This window comes from Rhagoletis pomonella, unplaced genomic scaffold (assembly GCF_013731165.1).
Source record: "Rhagoletis pomonella isolate Grant_MI unplaced genomic scaffold, Rhpom_1.0 Rhpom_scaffold_00006, whole genome shotgun sequence".
NCBI lineage: Eukaryota > Metazoa > Arthropoda > Insecta > Diptera > Tephritidae > Rhagoletis > Rhagoletis pomonella.
This window is the reverse complement of record NW_023458560.1, coordinates 27,856,008-27,871,956: the sequence shown is the minus strand read 5'-3', so window position 1 is coordinate 27,871,956 and position 15,949 is coordinate 27,856,008. Positions and strand designations below refer to the sequence as shown.

The 15,949-nt window shown below is 32.8% G+C and overlaps 1 protein-coding gene across 1 annotated transcript in view; it reads right to left on the bottom strand.

Moving 5' to 3' along the window:
* The window catches only part of LOC118740555 (cadherin-related tumor suppressor), an 816,571-nt gene that overhangs the window by 167,154 nt on the left and 633,468 nt on the right, over positions 1–15,949 (bottom strand). Inside the window, exon 3 of the mRNA XM_036472144.1 lies at positions 15,385–15,693. Coding sequence (XP_036328037.1) covers positions 15,385–15,693 — 309 coding nt within the window. The remainder of the gene's footprint in view (positions 1–15,384; positions 15,694–15,949) is intronic.

Sequence of the window (15,949 nt, the reverse complement as noted above, 5' to 3'; positions counted from 1 at the left end):
AAAAAAAAAACAAAGTATGGCGCAAAATATGACAGTTCCCCCTATTTTTCTCACCGTGTAAATTCACTAAATGGCCTGTAAAGTGTGAACAAAGCGACCTTAATAAGTTTTTTATGACTGCAAATGAGCAGCAGCGACGGCAGCACTGACGTGGAGCTAACAAAAGCAAGCAAAAAAAAAAACAACAAAATTAAAATCTTCTGCTTGCAACAATGAGCCGAGCGGCAGCAGCCGAGGCAACAACCAACTCAATGGCCGTCAATAAATTTTAAATTTTACTTTTGTCCGTGCAACTGCATTTCATTTATTTCCACTTACATTTCTATATGTATATATTTTTGTATGTAATTTTGTGATTATTTCTGCATATGTGCAAGCTTTTGCAAATATTTTCATGCACCCAGGCACAGTGTTACAAAAACCGCCATTTTTCAAAAGAAATGCCAATCAAGCAAGGATTTCGCGTTGAATATAAAACATTTTCACACTCATGGAGTGCCACTTAAGAAATTGAGTAACTTTTAATAAAATTATTTTAATTATTATTTTTAACAAGCTTTTATTAAGTTTCACCTGTGTGAATCAAATCATGCAATCAATTTTTAACCAGCTTCCAGTTGAGCTAGAGGGTTGAAACTTGGAACCCGATGGCAAGGCAATACAAAACAGGAATTAGTCCGATATGATCCATGCACGGAATGTATATTACTTACATTAAAAGAAATAACTCCACACAAATTTTGTCCAATAGGTGGCGCAGGAGTCAAGATACTATGTGCACAGAAAGATTCTATGTGTAATTCTAAGAACATTTGCCGAAGAAACCAAGTGTATAAAATCAATTTGGAATTTGCCAAATTGCGAAAATAAGTTTCTCCGAATTTTGCTGTAGTGTCGTACAGTAGTACTTTAATTTTGTATAAAAATATTATTATTGTTTGAGTTTTATTTATTGCTTGCAAAATAATCTTTATATTTACAAGCTTTTATTATATTTCACCTGTGTGTGATCAAATCTTGGAATACACTTTTAACCAACTTCCCAACGAGCAAGAAACTTGAAACATTAAACCTAGCTCAGAACACGATGACAATGCAATGCGAAAAATAAATTAATCCGCTTGGCGACGCGGGTGTCGAGATATTTGAAAACCCATAAACCATATATTTGATATGTATGTACATATATTCTTGACCTATATGGAAGGAAATATTTCCACAAACAATTTAGAGGTGAGGTGGTGCGGAAGTCGATTTTTTTATTAACCATTAACAAAAGCTTGTCCTAAATAAAATTTGTTTTTAAAATACTTGTTTTAACTAATTTTTGTGCCCAGAAATAATCGTAGTGGTAATGTTAATTTTACTAGTAAAGGTAATGGTAATAGTAAAGCTAATGATAATGCTAATAGTAATAGAAATGGTAATGGTAATAGTAACAGTAATGGTAATAGTAATGGTAAAGGTTATAGGAATTGTATGGTAATGGTACTGACAGTGGTAATGGTAAAGATAATAATAATGGTAAAGGTAATTGTAATTGTAATAGTAATGGTAATGTTAATGCTAACGGTAATTGTAATTTTAATTGATCATGCTCTGCACGAAAAGCCTGAACTTTGTACTTTTTCGCTCGCGGACCTCAATTATCAAAACTCTTTTTAACCGACTTCCAAAAAAGGAGGAGGTTATCAGTTCGTCGGAATATTTTTTTATTTTTTATTTTTATTTTTTTGTATGTATGTTACCGCATAACTTTGGACCACGTCAACCGATTTCGATATTTTTTTTTGCATCGGAAAGGTTTGCATCGGAGAGGTGGTCCCATACTAATCTGGTTAAGATCCGATCAGTGGATCATGAGATATATATATATATAATTTTTTTTTATATGAGAGTTGAAGTCGGTTGTTTTTTGCTAAAAATTACTTGTTTTTATTTAAAGTTCAGAAAAGGGTAACTGTTATATCAATAAATTTATTTTGACTGTCCAAAATTTCATTCGGAAATTTTTTTCTAGTATAGGTAGTAAAATTAGTCACAGAAAAACTACTTTAAGAAAATGAGTTTTTTCCACCTTTGCAGCACTGTGCACCGTGGAAGGTGTTCGAATATATTGACATTTTTTATGGTTTTATAAGTAAAAAATTCCTTTTGCGCTTGACACTGACGCAAGGCTTTCCGGTCGATGAGCTGCCATCCCATTACAGGCAGACATAGCAAATTATTAACAAACATACATATATATGTACATATGTACATACCTATTTGTATGTATTGTATAATAAATACTTGAAAATATGTATAAACACATACTCACATACAATTACGTATGTACATATGTATGCACTTTTCTTAATACATCCGTATATGGGTAATTCGGTGGCAAATCGATCTGTGGATGAAATCCACCCCTTACAATTTGGACGAAATTCGGTCAGAAGTTTTCTTTCAGCCTATAATGAACACAAAATTAAAAAAAAAAAATGTTTGCAAAGGTTAAGCGAAATTCAAAATTTCACTATTTTTCCAGTTTTTCAAGTTTATTTTGCTAATATCTCTAAAACTATTATAGCTAAAAAAACATCTTCGGACTCGTTTTAAAGAAGATATTTGGAGCTACAACATTATATGTGTTAAAAAAATAAATTTAAAAAAATCGGAAAATCGCAAAATTTTCAAAATTGAATAAAACAAAAAATAGTATTTTTTTGGGATAATATTTTTTTCTAATGATACATCTGCATGTTTTTAAAAGGTTCTAAAATTTTCTCGCAGGTGTTTTTTGTTTTTTTGTCAGATATGAATTCTTGAGTTTTGGTAAAAACTGTGTTTTTCCTTTCGCAATCTGTTAGTAAAATATTGTCAAATTAATTCTAAATTTTTGTATTTTGAGCAATAAGTATTAAGTGTAAGGCGATTGCAGGACGAATGAATCTATATCAATTAAAACTTTATCTTCACCTAGCGAAGGAGAGGATTTTCTAATAAAACATATTAACATGAACGAGTTTGTCGAGGAACTAGGAATTTAAACCAGATAAAAATTGAGATTTTGGCTATCAATATTTGATTCCCATTAAATTTTACTTTCAATATGTATTACACTTAATACTTGATGCTCAAAATACTAAAATTGCGTGTTAATTTGATAATATTTTATAAATAGATTGCGAAAGATACACATTTTTTTTCCAAAAACCCAAAAACTCATAACTTACAAAAAACCAAAAACCACTCCTTGAAAATTCTAGGATCTTTTAAAAATATGCAGATGTAATATGCAAAAAAATTTTAGCCCCAAAATATATTAGTTTTTGTTTAATAAAAGTTTGAAAATTTTGCAATTTTGCAATTTTTTAATTTTTTTAATTTATTTACTTTTTTTAAATATACCTATACATTTATACATAACCTTTGAAACGAGTCCAAGATGTTTTTTGTAGCTATAATATTTTTTGAGGTATTAACAAAATAACCTTCAAAAACTTGAAAAATAGTGAAATTTTTTTTTAATTTTTTTCTGTTGGTAGAACTTCCATTATAGGTTGAAAGAAAACTTCTGACCAATTTTCATTCAATTCTAAGACGGTCGATTTCAACCATTGGTCGATTTGACATGGAATTACCCATATAGTACCTCTGCTCCTGCTTGCCGCTATGATGCACACAGTTGCTGGTCAACTTCACAGAACTCCAGTAGAGTATGTTGTCAACTTTAGTTGACTGGATGGCTGGCGGGCAGTCTAGCAAGCAGATCACTGCTAAACATACACAAACACACTTAACTATCTACATGCATACATAAATGTTCAATTGCTTCAAAAGTAAAAGTATAAGTAACAAAAACACTATCAAGCAAATAGCAACAGTCACATCTGCATGAAGTGAAATATAAAGTGTCTCCATAATGCAATGACTTTTACTGTGTCACAGCGCATCACTTACGGTAAGGAATAATCTCGCTTTTAAGTAGTGTAGAGACCTTGAAAATTAAAAGCCAAAAAAAAGCATAATATATTTATATTATTTTTCTTTGTAACTGCAGACGGCCGTTAGTGTTGAGATGCTGCAAGAGTGACCGGCGGCTCAGCGAATAACTTATGTATGTAGAGAGTTGGTCTGTTTGTTGGCTTGTCGGTTGGCAAATCAGTTAACCATTCAAAAGCAGTAACACCTATATTTGGCATGCATACGAGGGGAGGTTAAAAAGTTCGCGAACTGCAGAGTAATGACTGTGAGATTGAATATGAATTTGTGGTTACTTTTTGCTATATTTTTTCATAAGTCCAACTTCTTCGTAGATTTTTCAGTTCTTTAGTAAACTTAGCTCTCGGTATCGGGAAAATTTGCGTTAACCCAGCAGAAAATTTGTAATTGCTTCTTATGTGTACAAATGAGCATTTCTTGACTAGTTCAGAGCTATTTAAGGACTTGTTCGGGATCATTTCGGGACTATTTCCTGTTAATTTTGGGTTTTGATCAGGACGATTTCAGGAAAAGTTCAGGACTATTTTAGAACCATTTTGAGACTAGTAGGGGAGCGTCTTGGACATAGTGGGTGGTATCCTCTTGGATCTAATAAGTGACCATTTTAGGATCATTTCCAGACTTTTCCGAGATCATTTCGGGACAAGTTTACTGAACTGTTCGAAACCAAATCCGGACCATTTCGGAGCTTTACAGGAACTGTTATGACTATTTAAGGACTAGTTTGGGTCTAGTTCTGAGCCAGTTGAGACTAGTTCAGATCCATTTCAGGCCTGGTTTAGGCCGATTTTAGCACCATTTCGGGACTAGTTTGCGATCATTTTGGGATATTCCTGAAGTAGTTATGAAAAAGTCGTGTACAGGTCCCGATAAAATGACTAACATGAAATGAAATCAATGCTTATTTTTTAGCCTAACCCATTTATGTACATTAGGGTGAATCCACTCTCCATAAAAAAAAAAAAAATGGGTTTTTCCATCGGAATTACAAAATTTATTTTATTTTAAGACTTCCGCCGAAATATTTCGGAAAAATATTAGGAGCTGGGAGCCAATTCTGGTTTTATGAAACTGTGAAGTGAAACGTAAAATTCAATGTCAGTGAAAATTTAATTTCTTTATTTTAATATTTCGTTATTCTCGATCATTAAAAGCTTTTCCATTAGCATATAGCATGCTATTTTTTGGTAAGTCTTTGTGAGTTTAAGACAACGATATTCTTTTATTTTTCATTGCCACAAAACTTTGTGAAGAAAAGTTTTCCAAGTGAAAACTTTTTGACAAGCTAATTTATTTCCATTTCAAAAGAGAATCGTAATTTTATGTAAAGTGATGAAAAATGTTTCACTTCACATTTTCACAGAACAGAAATTGACCCCCTGAATCCATTTGAAAATACCTGCAAAAATCGATTTTTTTTTGTAACTAAGTTAAGTTTTTTAAAATAGTTTTTCTAAAAAATTGCCTCAGATCATTGAAGAGCATAAGCTTAAAAGATCTGTATACCAATTTTTTTAACTTTGTCATAATAATAATAATAATAATAGATTGGCGCTTACACATATGTTAGTGTTTGGCCGAGTGTTTCTCCTCCGACTTGTGGCGTGCGCCTTGATGTTGTCACACAAAGCGGAGGGACCTACAGTTTTGCGCTGACTCCGTACGGCGATTGCATTTTTATGAGAAGCTGTTTTTCATGGCAGAAATACACTCGAAAGTTTGCCATTGGCTGCCTTTTTTCTATATTTTATATTTTTATATATTTTTTTGCGATAACTTTATCAACGGAATCAAAATAACGAGATTTTGGGAGTATTTTCAAAGAGGCCAGGCTCATACAAATCTAAATATTTTTTCGAAATATTTTGGCTGAAATCTTAAAATGTAGTAAGTTTAGTGATTCCGGTGGAAAACCGCTACTTTTTTAGTGATGCACCCTTTAATGTACCTATGAAACTGAATACTCCTGATGATACAACTTTTTCCTGAGTAATCCCGGTGCTATTTCTAAGGGCTGGAACCCTATTAACTTTTCTTGAATACCGCAAGTAATTGAAATCGCTCACCTCTCTACATTTCTTTACTCAACATATCTGCAAGAAAACTCCCATCCCAGTGCACAACAGCGCCCTCTACATCGGAACTCCTGAATCTACTTTGATGGGATTTGTTCTTTGCTTGTGAAATTGTGATCTGCGGAGTCGTATGGCACTTCTACCTACAACTAAATTCTGTGGGCCCATTTCGGTCATGGCCAAATGCTTCTGCTATAGCTGCTATAATTTGCACCGCATCCCTATCAGGAATAGTACCTCGATAGCACCTGCCCTTTTTCACTTCCGGCCCCGCTTGCTCTTGGTTTGGAAAATTATAGTCTCTTTCTGTATCTTCTTGTATCGACTCCTCTTCTTCAGTTATGCTGCTAATTCTTGGCGTAGATTCCAGTTCAACATATTTCTCGCTGAGTAAAAAATAACCGTTTGTGCTAAATTTATTTGGCTCCATTTTAATTGGTACCAAAAAGTGTAAATACATCGTATACGATTTTTTACAATGTATACAATTACGACAGAGATTTAGAACCGTTTTCTCAAGTAAGTTCTAAAACATATCTGTTCCTTAAACACAAATTTTGTTCTGAAGAAATGCGTTTGAGGGCCAGATAAATATTAAAACCTACTTGACAAAACGGCATTTAGTCTTTTAATGCGACCTGATCTGACAAAAGCTAAATACTGTTAAAAATAACAGTTTTTGCAAAAATATTATTGAGACCAAAATTAAAAAATAAGAAACTTTTCTCTCAAAAAATACTCGAATCAGGTTTCTGAAAAAAGTGGTGCTGATTTTATGAACGAAAAACTAGGATGAGTTTTCCTAACTTTGGCCGAAACTTTGTGAATGCCATTTTCTAGCCTATTAAGGTGCCCCGAAAGATAGTATCAAACAAAAATTTACCATATAATTTGTAATCACCCTAATCTACATTTACATATACTCGTACATATATGCTTACATATCGCACACGAGCTTCAAAATTTGGGATTTTTGAAATTATGCACTAAAAATTAACACAAACCTTTTATTTATCTTTCAGCAAAAGCTGGAGCAAATTTTTGTTATAATTTGTTGGAAAAAGACCTAAGGTAAAGTCTACCTTGCCCTTATGATTAACATGCGCTAAGAACTAGTTTTTCGCATTTTCTAACGAACCTGCAATTTTGGGTTGTGTCACCTTCGAAGATCGAGTGCGATATGTATGCAGTGACTGTTTGCAAGTATATATATATGTATGTACGCAGCGCTGGTATGCTTGTACATAATCACCTTGCAACATATCTGGACTTGAACACCTCATACTAAGACATACATACATATTTATATATCCACATATGTTTGTGCAATGTTCAATATACATGCCCATGTTGGTCTCGAACTCGAACTAAATGTCCTAATCTGGCTATAGGCGCAATGGGCTGTGGTATAGCGTTTGCGGATCGCTTGAAAATTAAAAACGGCATACGATTTTTTTGCTAAACAAGGTACGAATATTTGGGATTCTTTGGCACATTGTCGACTTTAGTGTGAGTAGACTTGTTTACATATGTGTGTATATGGTAAATGTAAGCTCTGTGAAAAATACCTGAAATGGCAGCTTAAAATATGTATTCCACTAAAAATTTAGAGATTTTAATGAATGCATCTATGAAAGAATAAATTTAAATAGTGTTTTACAATTACTTTATTCCAAATCAAATACGTATATGGAGCAAAGTAATATATCAAACACTGACTTAACAGGCCTTTTTCCTGAAGTACTTACACACTAACCCGCTACAAGCAGCTCTTTTTCACTCACAACACATCAAGCGATGAGTGGAAGATATGCGTCGGCTCTTAAAAGGAAGACAAATTAACTTTAAAAACTAGTAAACCCGGATGGCGTTAAAACGCCAAAAATTGAATTTCAAAAACCTAAAAACTATTTCAAATGTTAGTCAGAGTTATTTGCGATCCTTGTGGCATATTTCATCTGAATCCGTGAAGACGTTTCTGAGTGAACAGTGGTCTTTCATAGTGTCGGTTTTTAATTTAATCAAATTTCAAATCACCCTGTACCGATAAAAAAAAAATCTAACTTCAAAAAATAACCTTATCGCACATTTATAGGCCAAGGTCTTTAATTTGACCTCTCATTTTGGTCAAAAATGCCTTCTCGTATGATATACATAAAAATATTTTCAAACTAAAGCTTTGACAAATCGCTTTCGATTAACACTCATAGTTTAATATATTAAGTTTTACATCTGGCAACCCCTAAATATAATTTAGAAATACATCCTTTTCAACCTCATTTCGATTGATACGCAATCTTTTCATAATTTATCCCACTTATTAATAATTTGAATGCCACTTTTTAAACACGAGGCAAGCCTCTTCAAACATTTTAAATGTTCAAACTAAAGATTTTTTAACATTCTTTCGCTTAACACCTGTATTCACCTGTAAGAATTCTCAAGCAATTGGCAACCCTCTTCAAGCTCAAATCTTCTTCAATATCCTTCGTCTGACATTGTGATACATATTTAAAGTTGAATTTAATTTTTTTTAATATGGCAACCCCTTAAATATATATTTAGTTTAGAAATAAAGCCTTTTCAAAACCATTCCGATTGATAACAATATTTTAATAATTCATTGGACTTAATACATAAATATTTTAAATTTAGCTTTTTAAACGGGTGGCAACCCTCTTTAAACACCTCTAAAATATTCTTAGCATTCAGACCAAAAGTTTCTTAGCAATCCTTTGTTTAAGATATTTTAATATTTAATTTCCCTTAAATTGACTAATTTCGACTTTTACACCAGTGGGCAACCCTTTTCAAGATATTTAAAACTACTACCCTCTTGAACTCTTTTCGTAAGAGATACATATTTCCATTACATAATTACCCTAATTCAGATTGAATTTAATCTTTTTAACAGGTGGCAACCCTTACACAGTTAAGTTAAGAAAGAAAGCTTTTCAAAATCATTTCGACTGATGCCCATTTTTAATGAGGAGTTTAAATTTTTTAATAATTTGAAGTAAATTTTTTAAAGATGGCAACTCTTTTTAAAAGGGCAAACCCTTATTGCAGATCCAAAATCTGTAATTTGACACTTTATTTTTGAAAATGAAACGAACGAGGCGGATCTGGTAGCATTGTTTATTAAATAATTTGAGTTTAATTTTTTAACAGGTGGCTGCTCTTTATCTCTCTCTAATCTGTAACCAAAAAAAAAACAAATTCTGCTTCTTCTTCTTCTCTTTGAAAAATGCGTAAGTAAACAAAAATGGACGAGAGCAAGGAAAAGAGGTTTGCAAAGGTATTTTTACATTGCTTAATTTAGCAGAAAAATTTTAACATTTCCTTGAATTGTGAGAAACGAGTACAACAAATTTGACAGCTAATAATCCGAGATTTGTATGTTTAAACGGGATATTTAACTAACTAGCTTTGATTGGGATTATATTTATATGCAAACTTACTTTTATTAAGGGTGGGAAGAATGAGTAGTGATATATAGTACCTTGATCGTACTTTATTAAGTTTGATCTCCCAAAGTACTGCAGAGTTGTTCGGCAAAGGTGTATTCAAAATAAAAGCAGTTGATATGCTAGTCAAGTGTGTAACTTCGATAAAGAAGGAAAGGTATTAGTTTGAATGATTGAAGACAACCAAAGCTCATTTCTTCTTCTTCTTCTTTGGCTCTGTAACCGCCTAAGCGATTTTGGCCGAGTTCAACAACGCACGCCAGCCGCTTCTCCTCTGTGCCAACTGATGGCAATTGGAAATGCTAAGTGAAGCCAAGTCCTTCTCCTTTTAGGCTTTCCATCACAGTGGAGGACTCCCTCTGCTATCAGTAATAATGAGTTAACCAAGCCACCGGTGATGACGGAAAACTATTCACTATAGTGTGTGTATAGCGAAATGCTAAATCATACTCTCGATGAGACTGTATGAGAGACTGAAAGCCTTTATGCCGTGCGAGGGGAAGATGATGCTCCATTGAAAAGATCCCTCAACTTGACACCCGTGGATGGAACCACCAAGGAAGTACGAAGTGCAGAAGAACCTATCTACACTTTGTGTGAGAAACTGGCGTAATTTAACGAAGAAGAAAGGCAACTGAGTACACTTCTTGAAAGCTTTAATTTGCTCGGCTAAGTCAAGTAAGTTACTAACTACAGCTTTACCACAAGAAAATATGATGAAGATTGGACTCGTTACAAATAAGGACCTCCTGGGATGCAATTGATTGAAGAAATTTTTTTAAAACTCTAAAATCTAGAAAAGCTGTGGAGCTTTTTTATTGTATACCAGAGAGAGAGAACACTATCTGATCTCGCCAAGTGAACCGACATACATACTTATCTTATTTGCAAGTTTAGTCAGCAGAATAGCGCCTAACGAAGCATATGGCTCTCCTCCTACGTCTTGTTTGTGACCGCCAACAAAGTGATTTTAAATTACCAGTTATTTCACGCTAAATCGAAACTGTGACTTGCATATATGTATGTACATACGTGTATGTAGGTATGTATCCACCTGAGTGTACATATGTACACTCACGGCAAAAAGTATTTGCACAAAAAATTTGTCACAATATTTTTTTCAAAATTTGTGCTTTATTTTTCGTATATTTTATGAATATATAGTTCATGCTACTACAACAAAAAAAACACATTAAAATATAATTGGTAAACTTTGTGTAGATTTCATTAGGAAAATTCAATAAATTTTCATGCAAATTTTCAAATTTTTAAATAAGTTTTTTAAAATTTTTTGAGTTCGCAGTTTTTTTGCCCTGATTTTTGAGAATTTCTTTGTTGAAAGTGTTTTGCATATTTTTCCATACAAAGTGTTTTAGATTTTTTTGTATGTAAGAAAATGCGCATAAAAATTGGCAGAAACTTGCACTTTAGTCTGTCATAAGATTTAAAAGGCTATAAAACTGCATACTCAAAAAAAATTCTAAAAAATCTGACTAAAAATTTGCATGAAATTTTTTTGAATTTTTCTTAACTTTGCACAAAGTATAGAAATTATATTTTATTTTGTTTTTTTGTTTTTTTCTGCTTCTTTTTTTGTTGTAGTATGAACCATATTATCATAAAAAATTAGCCGAAAAAATATAAATTTTTTTTGCATATATTGTGAAAAATTCTCTGTGCAAATACTTTTTGCTGTGAGTGTATATATGTATATGTAAGCATCACAGCGTGCCAATATGCCATGCCATGCATGCTTCCATGAACATTTCGCCGCACTGTCCGGTAGGTGTAACATGAAGACGATATCCCAAAGTGGACATGTTATAAACACTTCACTAGGCATCACTTCAAATTCACGCAACAACAAAATAATAAAATGAAATATAAATACGAAACAATGCCAGTAACAACTGCAATGGAACTTTGCTCGAAAAGGATTTCATATGCAACGACGACGACGACGACGAGAGCAACAACAAAAACAAAAAAGCGTAAGAAAAGTTCAAAAAATTATGAGAAAAAGGTAGCAGTCTCAATAATATGCCGAAGTAAAGCAAACTATAGAAAGGTGTTTAAGGAGACGAATGAAGAAGTGCAGGATTAAGCCGATGAGACAGTGGAAGATAGTAATGCGTGTGTGGCAGAGGAAAGAGGGAAATAAATGCTTAAGCGATTGCGTGGCGGCGGGGTGAGGTGAGGTGAGGCGAGTGGAATATAGAACTTTATTTGGCACATTGGCGCAAAACACAATAAGGACGACATTGGACACAACAACAACAACAACAACAATAAGAAGAGTAATAAAAATAAAAAATAATAGGTACCAACGAAAAATCGCAGTGCACACAACAACAAAACGAAGTGGACAATATAAGAAAAGCAACAACAAATATGAAGTCCGCTAACAATTTCTTGGAAGCGCCGATATCGTTCATACATACTTGCAGTTGCTGTTGTGCTTTTTGTTGTTGTGTTTTTATTGTTGTGCTCTCGTTTTTCTTATACCCTAGTCCTTTCGCTTTTAGCTCAGCTTTGGTCTAACCCTTGTTGTTGTTGTTGTTGTTGGCATTTTGTAATCCATATTCTGATTTTATCCGAAAACTAAATTTTTTGTTAGCCTTGTTGCGTTGTTTTCAAAGAAATCTCAAGTTCTATAAGTACATATAAATAACTACAACAAATAAATTGTGGCATGCCACTGCTATTGCCGTTTTACCGCCCTCAGTGGCGCTCTATCTCTCTCTCTCTCTCTCTCTCTCTCTCGCTCGCAGGCACTGTTTTGCAGCCAAGCAAGGCGCAGTGGTCCAAGCTCACCGCCAAGAGGCAAGTATCAGATATTTTGCTTTACGCAATTTTGACGCCTTGTCTTCTTATTTCTGCTCCACAAGTTTCAACTTCGCTTAAGATTTTTTTCTTTTTTTTTGTAAACATTTTGTTGGCGTCCACATATAAGTATTATACAATACAAGTGATCTGTGTGCATTGCTTTGTATGTATGCATTTTTAGCTGTGTGCATTCGTGCCTTGGCGTTAAGTAAAAGGGAAGCGCATTGAAGTAATCATTGAGGCGTTTTTATTTAACACGTTGCGAGGCATCAAATTACCCCCTCAAAGAAAAGTAAAATATGTATGAAAAAAAAAAAACAAAAAAGTATAAAATAAAATAAAAGTTTAAGATACAAATCGAAAAAAGTGCCAGCGTAAAATATGTATGTGCAATAAAATGGTAAAGGAAGTGAAAAAGAAGCAAAAAAGGGTTCAAGAAATTGAGGTGTAACAAATATCGAACACGAAAATCTACGCGAATGCACTGTGAGAAATGAGCTGACTTGGAAACCTCTGGCTGTAGATATTCTAGAAATGGCTTTCTTTATTTTATTGTTAGTTATTTCTAATAAAACACCTATTTTAGGTAAAATTTTCGAGTGACGAAAGCTGAATTAGGAACACAAAATTTATGATATCAATTTCGTGACGAAAATTATACGAGTTTTTTTATTGCCTTGGAAACTGGCGGAAAATATATTTATTCATACGAATCGTTGCTAAAGTTCTGGTTTTATTTTATTTTGTGTTTCGAACAGTAGACGGAATTTTGCATATGTAGCATCTTCCGAAAATTTCAGATCCTTGGAAAAACTTTGCGTTCCTGATTGAAATTGCTTACTCAAAGGCAAAACGATGGAGTGCACTGACTGTATTGTGGAAATATTTAGTAACGAGGAACTGGGAAGTTTGTGTTGCTGACTTGTTGTTATTACAAGCTGCTATCTCTTGACCATAAAGTTATGGACAATTTACATATATCTACTTCTGAAAGATACTTCTTGATAATTTTCTTAAAATCGAAGTAATAAAAAAAAATTCTCTAATGGTCGTTTTTTTGTTCCGTTTTTTTTTTTTTTGTTTTACTTCGCATATAAGAAAAATACTCCCAGGACCTTTTAATGTAAGGTACATTTATTAATTTAATTTAAATGTACAAATATATTTAATAGGTTAAAACAAAAAAATTTTTTCGCCGAAGAACTTGCAAATTTTCATTTAAAAAACTGCCTTTTAATTTTATTTAATAGCTCAAATTACAAAAAAAATATAGTTTTAGCTTTTTGGTGATGTATCAAAAACTTAGTGTGATTTTTCAGGGCTTTCTAGATACACCCGGAACTCTCCTTGGATTTTTCGGCATCGCTTTAATTTACTAGACTTTTTCTGCCTTTTCTTGAAACTTTTTCGCCAAGGTTCTGAATTATTCGGGACTTTTAGAGTTTTTTTTTTTGACCTTTCGGTTTTCTTTCGAGGTGGGTTTTGACTGCTTTTCAGTCGAAATTATTAAGCCCGCTTCCAGGAAGATTTGCCGAAGCGGCAGCTATTTTCATTGTATATTCTTCCGCCTTACAAAAGTTCCGTTCCAGACACTACGCTCCCGATCACACGGTAAACCGTGTAGAATAATTTCATGCCTTGGCTTTTTATCAATTTTCAAAAGTTCTATAGACTTTAGTTAAAGCTTTTAGTTTCCTTAAAGGTTGTAATTTTTGATTGCAAAGATCTAATATCAGTTTGATTGTTGGGCCTCGCCCACGCAGAGCTTATTGATGAGCTGATCAGCGAGCAAATAGGCGCTTTAGTAGAACAAACTCAGTAGATGCATTCAAGTGTGCACACCAATATTAATGTGCGCACTTGAAAGGCTAATTGAAAGATCTGCTAACGAGGAGCTCTTAGCGTTATTCTGTTTGTCTTTTAGCAATAAGATTAAAAAAAAATTACATTAAATTAAAAAATATTTTTCCTTTAAAGAAATAACACTAAAAATAAGAAGAAATATACGTTAAAAAAATAGTTTAAAATAAGAGAAAAAAATAAACAAAATAAGTTTCTGAAAATTTAAAGCATTTAAAATAAAATGTTTTCCTTTTAAAACCATAATATCTAAAAATGAAAAGAAAACTAAATAAAAAAAGCAAAAAAAAATATTCTTTTAAAAATAAAAATATTTAAATAGAGAAAAATTACATTGATTGAATAAATTTTTGAAAATTAATGAAATAAAAAAATATTTTTCCTTGAAAATTAAATAAAATCTAAACCTAAAAGAAAATTCAATTAAAAAAAATTAGATTGAAAAACGATAGAAAAATTAAATTGAAAAAAGATAGAAAAATTAAATAAAATGAAATTAAAAACAAACATTTGTCAACACAACAAAATCTAAAACTTAAATAAACAAAAATGGAAATTAAAAAAGAAAAAAAATAGGTTCCTAAAAATTAAACGAAACTAAAGAAACATGTTTCCCATTAAAACAGTAAAATCTAGAACTAAAAAAAAAATTAAATGAAAAAGAAAAGTGATGCATAAAATAAGAGTCTAAAAATTAAATGATTTAAAAAAATATATTTTTATTTTTAAAACAATTAAATCTAAAAATCGAGAGAAAACTGCATAAAAGAGGCCAAAAAATTAAATTAAGAAAAAGAAAAAATCCGCTGCGCGAGGACTCGAACCTCGGAACTCTCACACGGCAGGTCAGTGCTTTGTTCACTCGACCATTGCGAAGCGCGGACAAAATAATATACATATATCTCCATTTGGAAGATGCTCAAGGACTTTCGGGCAGAAGAGCTTTTCACCATTAAAGTGGCAAAGGGAGCTTTTTTAGAAAAAATTTGGTGCCAGCATAAACAAAATCTTTCAAACTATCTTGGATACTGTATTTTAAGTGTCTCATTAAATACTTGAAACTATCTTAGCCGCAGAAGTATTATAATGAAAAGATAAACTACTTCTAAAATACTTAAACTTCATTTGTTAATAGCTATTTGTGCTTGCACTTTAATTCGACTTACCAAAATTTCCGCTGTCGTATCGGTGCTTTGCACTCCATCAGCTACACGCAACTCCAGCACATATTTATCCTTCAACTCACGATCGAGTGCATCTTTCAAGCGCAACCGACCCGTCTCAGGTTCCAGCAGAAACTTATCATCACCACCGCCAATCAAGCTGAAGGTGAGCGAGCCCAGAGTGTCGGGATCAGTGGCGCGTATTGTAGCAACATGATGGCCGGCGCTTGAATCTTCGCTGACATTAAAAACGAGCGGAGTGTCACGAAACACAGGCGGACTATCGTTTTTGTCCAGCACTTTGACGGTGACCTGCAAGTAAATAAAAATTTATATAAATGTGAAAAATTTGTTGGGAAATTTATGAATGGCAAAAACAAAGAATTTATTTAATTAAAAATATTTTTTTTTTTAATGTATTTTTTTAGTAACTGCAAAGTGAAAATTTTTATGGTAATGTGCGAAAATGCTAACTTAATAAATCCCAACTGATGTGTGAAGTGCATATTTATGGCATATGGCAAAAAATTCACTTATGGGAATATGTAGGTGGTAAGTGCTATACATA